The sequence below is a fragment of the Mobula birostris genome, chromosome 12 (genome assembly GCF_030028105.1).
Source record: "Mobula birostris isolate sMobBir1 chromosome 12, sMobBir1.hap1, whole genome shotgun sequence".
Classification (NCBI taxonomy): Eukaryota; Metazoa; Chordata; class Chondrichthyes; order Myliobatiformes; family Myliobatidae; genus Mobula; species Mobula birostris.
The window spans coordinates 114,355,764-114,368,105 of record NC_092381.1 but is presented as its reverse complement, the minus strand read 5'-3'; the positions used below and the strand labels follow the sequence as shown (position 1 = coordinate 114,368,105).

Below are 12,342 nucleotides of genomic sequence, written 5' to 3'. Positions count from 1 at the left end.
TATCAACAGAGGAATTGTGAGCTGACCGAGTTGTAAACTCAGTCAGCACCATGGATACCAGCCTCCCCAGCATCCTCAAGGAGCGATGCCTCAAAAAGGTGGCATCCATCACTAAGAACTCCAACACCAAGATCATGCCCTCCTCGTTGCTGCCATTAGGGAGGAGCTACAGGAGCCTGAAGGTGCCCACTCAATGATTTTGAAACATCATCTTCCCTGCCATCAGATTTCTGAATGGATTTCTGAACCCATGAACACGACCTGATGACATAGATTGAGACATAGACATAGACACAGTTGCAAGAAAAAGTTTGTGAACCCTTTGCAATTACCTGCTTTTCTGCATTAATTACTCAAAAAATGTGGTCTGATCTTCATCTAAATCACAATAATAGACAAACACAATCTGCCTAATCTAACAACACATAAACAATTGTACTTTCCATGTCTTTATTGAACACATTGTTTAACCATTCACAGTCCAGGCTAGAAAAAGTACGTGAATTCTTGTACTTAATAACTGGTAGAACCTCCTTTAGCAGCAATAACCTCCACCAAATGTTTCCTGTAGCTGCTGATCAGACTTGCACAATGGTTTGGAGGAATTTTGGACCATTCCTCCATATAAAACTGTTTCAGCTCATCAATATTTTTGGGATACCTTGCATGAACAGCCCTCTGCAGGTCATGCCACAGCATCTCAATTGGGTTAAGGTCTGGGCTCTGACTAAACCATTCCAAAACACTAATCATCTTCTTTTTTAAAATAATTCTGTTGTTGATTTACTTGTGTTTCAGATCATTGTCTTGTTGCATCATCCAACTCCTATTAAGTTTCAGGTGACAGACCGCGACCCTGATGTTCTCCTGTAAAATGTCTTGATAAAATTTTGAATTCATTCTTTCTTCACCTATTAGAAGCTGTCCAGGCCCTGAGGCAGCAAAGCAGCCCAAATCTTCCACCACACCAGAGGGAGAGAGGGAGGGAGAGAGGGAGGGAGAGAGGGAGGGAGAGAGGGAGGGAGAGAGGGAGGGAGAGAGGGAGGGAGAGAGGGAGGGAGAGAGGGAGGGAGAGAGGGAGGGAAAGAGGGAGGGAAAGAGGGAGGGAAAGAGGGAGGGAAAGAGGGAGGGAAAGAGAGAGAGAGAAAGAGAGAGAGAAAGAGAGAGAAAGAAAGAGAGAAAGAGAGAGAGAGAGAGAGAGAGAGAGAGGAGAGAGAGAGAGAGAAAAAGAGAGAGACACAGAGAGAGACAACTTGCTTCAAAAAGGCAACAATTATACCAGTGTCTAAGAAGAATAATGTAAACTCCCTTAGTCACTATCGCCCGGTAGCCCTCACATCGAGTGATGAAATGCTTTCAGAGGTTGGTCATGACTAGACTGAACTCCTGCCTCAGCAATTTGCCTATCGCCACAATAGGTCAATGGCAGATACAATTTCAAAGGCTCTTCACAGGGCTTTAGACCACCTGGACAACACAAACACCTACATCAGGATGCTGTTCATCGACTATAGCTCAGCATTTAATATCATCATTCCCACAATCCTGATTGAGAAGTTACAGAACCTGGGCCTCTCTACCTCCCTCTGCAATTGGATCCTCAGCTTCCTAACCAGGAGACCACAATTTGTGTGGATTGGTGATAACATCTCCCCCTCGCTGATGATCAACACTGGCGTACCTCAGGGGTCTGTGCTTAGCCCACTGCTCTACTCTCTCTACACCCATCACTGCATGGCTAGGCTTAGTTCAAATACCATCTATAAGCTTGCTGATGATACAACTATTGTTGGTAGAATCTCAGATGGTGACGAGAGGGTGTACAGGAGTGAGATATGCCAACTAGTGGAGTGGTGTTGCAGTGACAACCTGGCACTCAACATCAGTAAGACGAAAGAGCTTCAGGAAGGGTAAGACGAAGGAAAACACACCAATCCTCATAGAGGGATCAGAAGTGCAGAGAGAGAGCAGTTTCAAGTTCCTGGGTGTCAACATCTTTGAGGATCTAAACTGGTCCCAACCATATGTCATAAAGAAGGTAAGACAGTGGCTATACTTCATTAGGGGTTTGAAGACATTTGGTATGTCAACAAATACACTCAAAAACTTCTATAGATGTACCGTGGAGAGCATACTGACAGGCTGCATCACTGTCCAGTATGTGGGGGTGGGGGGAGCTACTGCACAGGACTGAAAGAAGCTGCAGAAGGTCGTAAATTTAGTCAGCTCCATCTTGGGCACTAGCCTACAAAGTACCCAGGACATCTTCAAGGAGCGGTGTCTCAGAAAGGAAGCATCTATTATTAAGGACGTCCAGCACCCCCAGCACCCAGGGCATGCCCTTTTCTCACTGTTACCATCAGGTAGGAGGTACAGAAGCCTAAAGGCAAACACTCAGCGATTTAGGAACAGTTTCTTCCCCTCTGCCATCCAATTTCTAAATGGACATTGAACTCCCGGACACTACCTCACTTTTTTAATATAAATTATTTCTTTTTTTGCATGGTTTTTAATCTATTCAAAATATGTATACTGTAATTGATTAATTGATTTATTTATTTATCATCATTATTTTATGCTTTTCTTCTCTTTCTTCTGTATTATGTATTGCATTGAACTGCTGCTGCTAAGCTAACAAATTTCACGAAACATGCCAGTGATAACAAACCTGCTTCTGGTTCTGAAATACATGCAAACATTGCATTTATCTTCTTTACCACAGACTCAACCTGTAAATTAACCTTCTGGGAGTCTTGCGAGGACTCCTAAGTCCCTCTGCACCTCTGATGTTTGAATGTTTTCCCCATTTTGACAGTAGTCCACACTATTGTTCCTTTTACCAAAATGCATTCCGTACATTTCCCAACACTGTATTCCATCTGCCACTTTTTCCCCATTCTTCCAATTTGTCTAGGTCCTGCTGCAATCGCATTGCTTCCTCAGTACTACCTACCCCTCCACCTATCTTCACATCATCTACAAACTTTGCCACAAAGCCATCATTTCCATGATGCAAATCATTGACAAAGAATGTGAAAAGTAGCGGTCCCAATACTGACCCCTGACCACTATCACTAGCAGCCAACCAGAAAAGGCCCCTTTTATTCCTACACTACCTCACTTTTTTAATATATATATTACTTCTGGTTTTGCACGATTTTAATCTATTCAATATACGTATACAGTAATTGATTCACTTATTTAATATTATTTTTTGTTCTTCTATATTATGTATTGCAATGTACTGTTGCCAAATAACAAAGTTCATGACATATGCCAGTGATATTAAAGCTGACTCCAGTGTACGCTGCCATGCTCTTTTGATTGACTGTACATGAATAAAATAATCACAGACACATGGTACAGATAATGGGCTATCTCCATACAATGCTATCGATGATTGCATCCTCCAAATCTTCACTTTCCTTATAACATTCAAGATGACCGTGGATACCTTCATAGCTAACTTGAAGTAGTGAAATCATTTTATTTTCGCCCCCTACCATTTCTGACATATCCAAGCATGAATGCTTGAAACTTCACTGAGCAAAACAGTTCTGAATTGTCTTACTGCTTATTTCTTGCCAGCTATCAGTGACAAAAATTACTGCTTTTTGAACACAAACACATGCAACTGACTATTTAAAAACTATTATTTAAATTGCTATTTAAAAAAAATATTCATTCTAAGCACAGAGTAGTGTCTAACAGCCACGAAAGTGCACATGATTGACGCTAGTTAGAAGCTGTTTGGCAAGTTTCCTGTCACAATTAAGAGGTATAGTGTCCCAACTAAACAAAAGAAACTGGCTATTTTCTCAAATAGTTTCTGTTCTTTAACAAACAACAGTCCTGACGAAGGGTCTCGGCCTGAAACGTCGACTGCACCTCTTCCTAGAGATGCTGCCTGGCCTGCTGCGTTCACCAGCAACTTTGATGTGTGTTGTCTGTTCTTTAACAGTTGTCCCAAGTGGCTGCCCCAATTGAATGATAGCTCAATCATTGGAAATCCCCTGTACATAATTCTTTACCTTTTATATAATGTTTTATTCTTTCTAATTGTTGAACGTTGATGTTTTTTGTTGCATGTCACGCTCTGACCAACACTCCACAGCAAATTCCAAATACATGTAAAAGTACACTCAGTGGCCACTTTACTAGGAACAGTTGTACACCCGCTTGTTAAAGCAATTATCTAATCAGCCAATCATGGGACAGCAATTCAATGCCTCAAAGCATGCAGACATGGTCAATAGGTTCAGTTGTTTCCCTAGCCAAATATCAGAATGAGGAAGAGATGTGATCCAAGTGACTATGACCATGGAAACATTGTTGGTGCCAGACAGAATGGTTTGAGTACCTCAGAAACTGATCTCCTGGGATATTCATGCACAACAGTCTCCTAGAGTTTACAGGGAATGGTGCCAGCAACAAAAACTGGTGCCAGAAACACTTTGTTAATGAGAGAGCTCAGAGAATGGCCAGACTGGTTCAAGCTAACAGGAAGGCGACAGTAACTCAAATAAGACCATAAAACCATAAGATACAGGAGCAGAAATAGGCCACTTGCCTCATCAGGTCTGCTCCTCCATTTCATCATGGCTGATCCATTTCCCTTTCAGTCCCAATCTCCTGCCTTCTCCCCATTATCTCTTTAGGCCCTGTCGATCAAGAATCTAATCAACTTTTGCCTTAAATATACCCAATGACTCGGCCTCCGCCTGTGGCACCATAGATAAATGACCAGGCATTACAACAGTGGTGTGCACAAAAGCAACTCTGACCATACAACACTTTTAGGAACTTCACTTCCTTTTGTACTATCTAAATTGAATAAACAAATGGGTAATCCAATAGTTAAACATACATTGCGAATATGGTTTCAATTTCGTAAATTTTTTGGTTGGAACAAATTTATGCTATCAAGCCCTATTATATCTAATTTCTTTTTTCAACCCTCCGTTATGGACTAAGCCTTTTTGATATGGAAAACGAAAGGTATTAAATGTTTTCATGACTTATTTCTGGATAACTGTTTCATACCTTTTGAACAGTTATCTAAGAAATTCGATTTGCCTAGATCCCATTTTTTTTCATAAAAGACATTTACAAATAAGAAATTTTTTTAATACTACGTTGCCTACCTTTCCGACTTCATACCCTACTGATATCACTGATAAAATTTTAGGTTTAAATCCTCTCCAGAAGGGATTAATAGCATTTATCTATGATATAATTATGAAATTACAGCCAGGTATATCTGATAAAATTAAAAATGAATGGGAAAGGGAACTTCAACTTTGTCTACCTATAGAGAAATGGGATAAAAATTTTCAATTAGTCGGTACTTCCTCTATATGTGCTAAACATACATTAATACAATTTAAAGTAGTGCATACAGCCCATATGTCTAAAGATAAATTAGCCCATTTTTATTCCCATATAAACCCTATTTGTGACAGATGTCACTCTGAGGTGGCTTCTTTAACTCATATGTTTTGGTCCTGTCCTCTCTTGGAAAAATATTGGGAAGATATTTTTGATATTATCTCAACAGTTCTATGTTTTGATTTACAACCCCATCCTATTACGACAGTTTTTGGATTGCCAATGGTAGAACATAGATCTTTGTCTTCTTCAGCCTGTCGGATGATAGCATTTGTTACTTTAATGGCCAGAAGATCCATTTTATTGAACTGGAAGGAGACCAGTCCTCCTACTACATTCCAATGGTTTTCCCAAACTATATTATGTTTAAATTTAGAAAAAATTAGAAGTGATATTTTTGATCCTTCGGTTAAATTTGAAGAAACTTGGAAACCTTTTATGCAACATTTTCATATGATGTAATTTGACCTTTCCAAATCCTCTTTATTAACTTAAAATATATGAATAGAGGAGCGGAGTTGCCGACATTACTGAATGTGTTCAATTTAAGATATTGGTCTAGCCCTGTTTTGTTCCGTTTACTTTTTTTGGGTTTAGTATTTATTTCTTCTTTTTCTTTTTTTTGGGGGGGGGGTTTCTTTGTATATATTTTTTTCTTTTTCTTCTTTATGATTAATTTCATCATGAGTTTGGAAATCTATTATACCTATGCTATTTGAAATTTTTTTTCTATATGTTTATCAATAATAAGGTTATTCCAAACTCTTTGTATCAACACTGTTATTGTGTTTATAATTTTGAAGATTAATAAAAAGATTTAAAAGGAAAAGAAAGACCATACAACACATCGAATGTTGAAGTGGATGAGCTGAAGGTTACACCGGGCCCCACTCCTGTACCTAATAAAGTGGCCACTGAGTGTATCTGGTGAATAAAGTCGATCTGTGATGAAGAACGAACGATGCTGGAAACTCAGCTGTTGAGCAACATCAGTGGAAAGAAGCAGTTCCAACAAAGAGTCTTGGACTTGAAGCCAACTCTTAGTTCACTTTCCACAGATTCTGACTGTCCTGCTGAGGATTTCTAGAATGTTCTGTTTTCATTTCAGATTTCCAGCATCCACAGTTTTTGAACTTCATACATTGTTGTTTGACAAGGTCATAGATGAGTTCCATCCTCCCAGACCAAGGGCAGAAAGGGTAACCATAACCATGCAGACAAGGTCAGCTCACTCAGCACAGATTGTGCAGCCGCTGTAAAGTGAATACAGCTTTGGTGCTCATACAGTTCCAGTCACAAACTCACCCCCTCTTGTATAAACCCAGCTCAACAGTTAAGTTCTTCACTCGTAGCTTCAACTTCCGCTCTGAGGCCTTTACCTCTTCAAGCTGAGGGCAGAATCAGAAAGAAAATAAACATTAATTCTACAAGGTCAACAAAGGTGCTACTGTTCTTTTTAAACATTTATTTTTATAATTGCAAGATCCTGCTGGACATCAACAACCTGAAGTACTGCAGGCCTACCCCCATCAGCGAGTTGCGCTTTGGCAGAGAAGCTGCAGGAACTGGACTTGGTGCTGTGTCAGAGACGAGTCGGCATACGAAGCAGATGTGAGGAGGAGTGACTGTCTTAGTCGTTCTTCCTGTGATTGCAAGACCCTTTTTGACATTGTTAACGTGGAATTCGCTGATTTATTGGCGAACAGCAGGAGTGGACAGCAAGGGAGCAGCGTGGCCTCGGCCATAGCAAGAACTACGCTTCTAGCCGTGGTGTCTCCTGTTTACAACCGCCAGCAGAGAGGCATTGAAGCTGGTGCGCTTGACCAGGCGCAGAGTGGCGTGGTGTGCAAGCTGGAGTTGGTGCTGCCCCCTCCACCCCCATCCCAGTACTCACTCGGCAGAAGACAAGCTGTATTGTGGTCGACTGCAGATTTTTGTTGGATTCATGGACTCAGGGTCTGGACTACTTTTTTTTGCATGCCTGCATTTTACTGATATCCTACATGTGCTTGCTATCTTATACATGCTGTCTTATGTGTGCATTGTGTTGTGTGACTGTTGGTACTATGTTCTGCATCTTGACCCTGGAGTAACACTGTCTTGTTTGGCTGTATTCGTAAGTTTTCATGTATGGTTGAATGACAACTAAACTTGAATTGAATTGAATTTCGTGCTGACAACCTGGGCTCTTTGAGCAGAGTAGATTTGATAGCAATGTTCAAAATCATGGCCAGTTTGGAATAAATAAGACAACTGTTTCCAGTGGCAGAAGGGATAGAGACCAGAGAACATGGGTTTAGGAGGATGGGCAAAAGAATACATCATTACATCAATATATTTTAAAAAATCTTTTGTGATTTTCTTCAGATTTCTAGCATCCAAGATACTTCTGTTGGCATGATCCTAATTGTGATCCAGAATGAACTGTATCAAACAGATCAGATAAATAAGGTAGGAGACATGAGACCACAGTGGCTAGAATCCTGGATTCATGGGAACCTCATATTCTGGCTGGGTAGACTCCATCCTGACAGCAAGAGCATCAATTCTCTAACTTCTTGTAATTCCTCCCTCTTCCTCTCTTTTCCTACTCCCCATTCTGGCTCCCCTCTCACCCTTTCTGTCTCCCCACCTGCCATTCACCTTCCTCCGATTGTACGTGGCTTATCAGCGGCGTCAACGGAGCTTTACCAACAGGGATTTCTCACAGGTCAGCAGCGGTTATTTAAAAAGGGAGCTACGAGAGCGTTTGTCCATTGTATGTGGCCCATCAGCAGCATCAACAGAGCTTGGCGAACTAAATAAAAATACAGAAGGGATAAGCGGGGCGGCCATTGAATGGGAGTAGGCCAGTGGTGAGAGTAGGAGCGACAGGCTTCAGCTCAGAAGAGGCGTCGGCTGTGTAAAGCGTCTGTTAAGGTTTCCTTTCTGTGTTTTTTTTCCCCTCTCTTACTGTTCCACTTAAATGGCTGTGCTGTGCTCTTCGTGCCAGATGTTGGAGAACTGGGAGACCCAGAGCCTCTTGGGGAACTACATCTGCATGAAGTGCACCGAGCCGCAGCTCCTTGAAGACTGTGTTAGGGATCTGGACAGCAACTGGATGACTGGCGGCTTTAAGAGAGAGCAAGGATATAATTGGTTAAAGTTACAGGGAGGTAGTTACCCTGAGGTTGCAGGAGGCAAGTAGCTGGGTGACCATCAGGAGAAATGGAAATAGGCAGTTAGAGCAGAGCACCCATGTGGCTATTCCTCTCAAAAACAAGTATACGGCTTTGGATACTGTTGTGGGGGATGACCACCCAGGAGCATGCCATGGCAACCTGGTTGCAGGCACTGAGCACGGGACCACGGTGCAGAAGAGAAAGAGAGAGAAGAAGGGAGTGGTGGTGATAAGGGACTCGATAGTGAGGGGAACAGGCAGGAGGTTCTGTGGATGTGAACGGGACACCCGGATCGTATGTTGCCTCCCAGGTGCCAGGGTCAAGATGTCTCAGATCACGTCCACAGCATTTTGGAGAAGGAGGGGGAGCAGCCAGATGTCTTAGTACATATCGGTACCAATGACATAGGAAAGAAAAGCAAAGAGGTCCTGAAAAGAGAATTTAGAGAGCTAGGTAGAAAGCTGAGAAGCAGGACCTCCCAGGTAGTAATTTCAGTATTGCTACCCGTGCCACACGCCAGTGAGGGTAGAAACATGATGATTTGGCAAATAATTGCATGTCTGAGAAGTTGGTGCAGGGGGCAGGGCTTCAGGTTCCTGGATCACTGGGATTTCTTCTGGGGGAGGTATGACCTGTTCAAAAGTGACGGGTTGTACCTGAACCCAAGGGGAACCAATATTGTTGCAGGCAGGTTTGTTAGAGCTGTTGGGGACGGTTTAAACTAATTTGGAGGTTGGGAACCAGAGTGAAGAGACTCAGGAAAGGACGGATGGTAAAAAGGTAAAGATAGTGTGCAGTCAGATTATCAGGAAGGGCAGGCAGGTGATAGGACTTAGTTGCAGCCAGAAGGCTGAGTATCAAATCATTAGGGATGCAGAATCAGAAAGGATAGCAAATACGGTACTCAAGGTGTTGTACCTAAATGCGTGTAGTATAAGAAATAAGGTGGATGATCTTGTTGCAATATTACAAATTGCCAGGTATGATGTTGTGGCCATCACTGAATCGTGGCTGAAGGATGGGTGTAGTTGGGAACTGAATGTCCAAGGTTACACATTATATCAGAAGGATAGGAAGGTAGGCAGAGGGGGTGGTGTGGCTCTACTGGTAAGGAATGGCATCAAATTAGTAGAAAGATGTGGCATGGGATCGCAAGATATTGAATCCTTGTGGGCTGAGTTAAGAAACTGCAAGAGTAAAAGGACGTTGATGGAAGTTATATACAGCCCTCCCAAAAGTGGCTGAGAGATGGACCACAGGTTACAGCAGGAAGCAGAAAAGGCGAGTCAAAAGGGCAATGTTATGGTAGTAATGGGCGATTTTAACATGCAAGTCGATTAGGAAAATCAGGTTGGTAATGGATCTCAAGAAAGTGAGTTTGTTGAATGCCTAAGAGATTAGAGCAGTTTGTCATTGAGCATACTAGGGGATCAGCTATACTGGATTGGGTGCTATGTAATAAACCGGAGGTGATTAGGGAGTTTAAGGGAAAAGAGCCCTTAGGAACCAGTGATCACAATTTGATAGGGAGAAAGTAAAGTCTGATGCAGCAGACTGGGAAGTTTTTAAAAACCTACAGGGAGCAATAAAAAAAAAAATCATTAGAAGGGAAAAGATGAAATATGAAAGCAAGCTAGCAAATAATATTTAAGTGGATAGTACAAGTTTTTTCAAGTATGTTAAAAATAAAAAGAGAATGGATATAGGACCGCTAGAAAATGAGGCAGGAGAAATAATAACAGGGGCCAAGGAGATGGCTGCTGAATTAAATGAGTATTTTGCGTCAGTCTTCACTGTGGAAGACACTAACAGTATGCCTGATGTTGTAGTGTGTGAAGGAAGAGAAGTGGGTGCAGTCTCTGTAACAAGAGAGAAGTTGCTCAAAAAGTTGAAAAACCTAAAGTTAGATAACTTACCCGGACCAGAGGAACTGCACCCTAGGATTCTGAAAGAGGTTGCATTAGAAATGATCTTTCAAAACTCATTGGACTCTGGCAGCAGAAAGGAAATTAGAGACCAGTTAGCCTGACCTCAGTGGTTAGGAAGATGTTACAGTCAATTGTTAATGAGGTGATGGAGTACTTGGTGACAGAGGACAAGACAGTACAAAGTTAGCATGGTTTCCTTCAGGGAAAATCCTGCCTGAAGAACCTATTGGAAATCTTTGAGGAGATTACAAGTAGGATAGATAAAGGGATGCAGTGAATGTTGTATATTTGGACTTTCAGAAGCCTTTGACAAGGTGCCACACATGAGGCTGCTTACTAAGTTAAGAGCCCATGGTATTACAGGAAAGTTACTAACGTGGTTAGAGCATTGCTGATTGGTAGGAGGCCGTGAGTGGGAATGAAAGGATCCTTTCGTGGTTGGCTGCCAGTGACTAGTCGTGTTCCGCAGGGGTTAGTGTTGGGACCAGTTTTTTTTATGCTGTATAAAATGAATTAGATGATGGAATAGGTAGCTTTGTTGCCCAGTTTGCAGATGATACAAAGATTGGTGAAGGGGAAGGTAGTGTTGAGGAAACAGGTAGGATGCAGAAGGACTTGGACAAATTAAAAGAATGGGCAAAAAAGTGGTAGATGAAATACAATGTTGGAAAATGCATGATTATGCACTTTGGTAGTAGAAATAAATGTGCAGACTATTTTCTAAATAGGGAGAAAATGCAGGAATCGGAGATGCAGAGGGGCTTGGGAGTCCCTGTGCAGAACACCTTGAACGTTAACTTGCAGGCTGAGTCGGTGGTGAGGAAGGCAAATGCCATGTTAGCATTCATTTCAAGAGGTCTAGAATACATGAGCAAGGATGTGATGCTGAGGCTTTAGAAGGCACTGGTGAGGCCTCACCTTGAGTATTGTGAACAGTTTTGGGCCCCTCATCTTAGAAAAGATGTGCTGGCATTGGAGAAGGTCTAGAGGAGGATTCCAGGAATGAAAGGGTTATCATACGAGGAATGTTTGATGGCTCTGGGTCTGTACTCACTGGAATTCAGAAGGATTGGGGGGTGGGGGGGGGGGAAATCTCATTGAAACCTTTCAAATGTTGAAAGGCCTAGACAGAGTAGATGTGGAAAGGATGTTTCCCATGGTGGGAGAGTCTAGGACAAGAGGGTACAGCCTCAGAATAGAGGGGCACCCTTTCAAAGCAGAGATGCGGAGAAATTTCTTTTGCCAAAGGGTGGTGAATTTGTTGGCACATACAAGTGTGGAGGCCAGGTCGTTGGGTGTATTTAAGGTACAGATTGATAGGTTCTTGACTGGACATGGCATCAAAGGTTACAGAGAGAAAGCTGGGAACTAGGGTTGAGGAGGAGATAGAAAAACAGATCAGCCATGATTGAATGACGGAGAAGACTGGATGGGCCAGATGGCCTAATTCTGCTCCTATGTCTTATGATTCTCCACCTCCTTCCCTTTCTCCATTGGTTCACTCTCTTCTCTGATCAGATTCCTTCTTGTTCAGCTCTTTGCCTCTCCCACCTCATCTCCCAGCTTCATCCATCTCCCCCAGCCTTCCCCCTCACCTATCACCTGCCAGCTTGTACTCCTTTCCTTTCCTCTTCTCCCACTTCTCACCATCTTCTTATTCTGGCTTCTTCCCTCTTCTTTACAATCCCGATGAAAGTTCTCGGCCTGAACGTCGACTGTATTTTCCTTTCCATTGATACTGTCTGACCTGCTGAGTTCCTCCTGCATTTTGTGATAACGAAGTAGTCTGCAAGTTCAAAATGGTGCCGAGCTGAGAACTAGGTTCTCAGGGAATTAATTTAATGGAAAAACTGTAAATAGATCTT

At 42.3% G+C, this 12,342-nt stretch overlaps 1 protein-coding gene across 3 annotated transcripts in view; it reads right to left on the bottom strand.

Annotated features, from left to right (window-relative positions):
* ccdc61 (coiled-coil domain containing 61) overlaps positions 1–12,342 on the bottom strand; it is a 103,192-nt gene that overhangs the window by 38,722 nt on the left and 52,128 nt on the right. For all 3 annotated transcript variants that reach the window (XM_072274526.1, XM_072274527.1, XM_072274525.1), the window contains one exon: positions 6,694–6,776. In XM_072274526.1, coding sequence (XP_072130627.1) covers positions 6,694–6,776 — 83 coding nt within the window. The remainder of the gene's footprint in view (positions 1–6,693; positions 6,777–12,342) is intronic.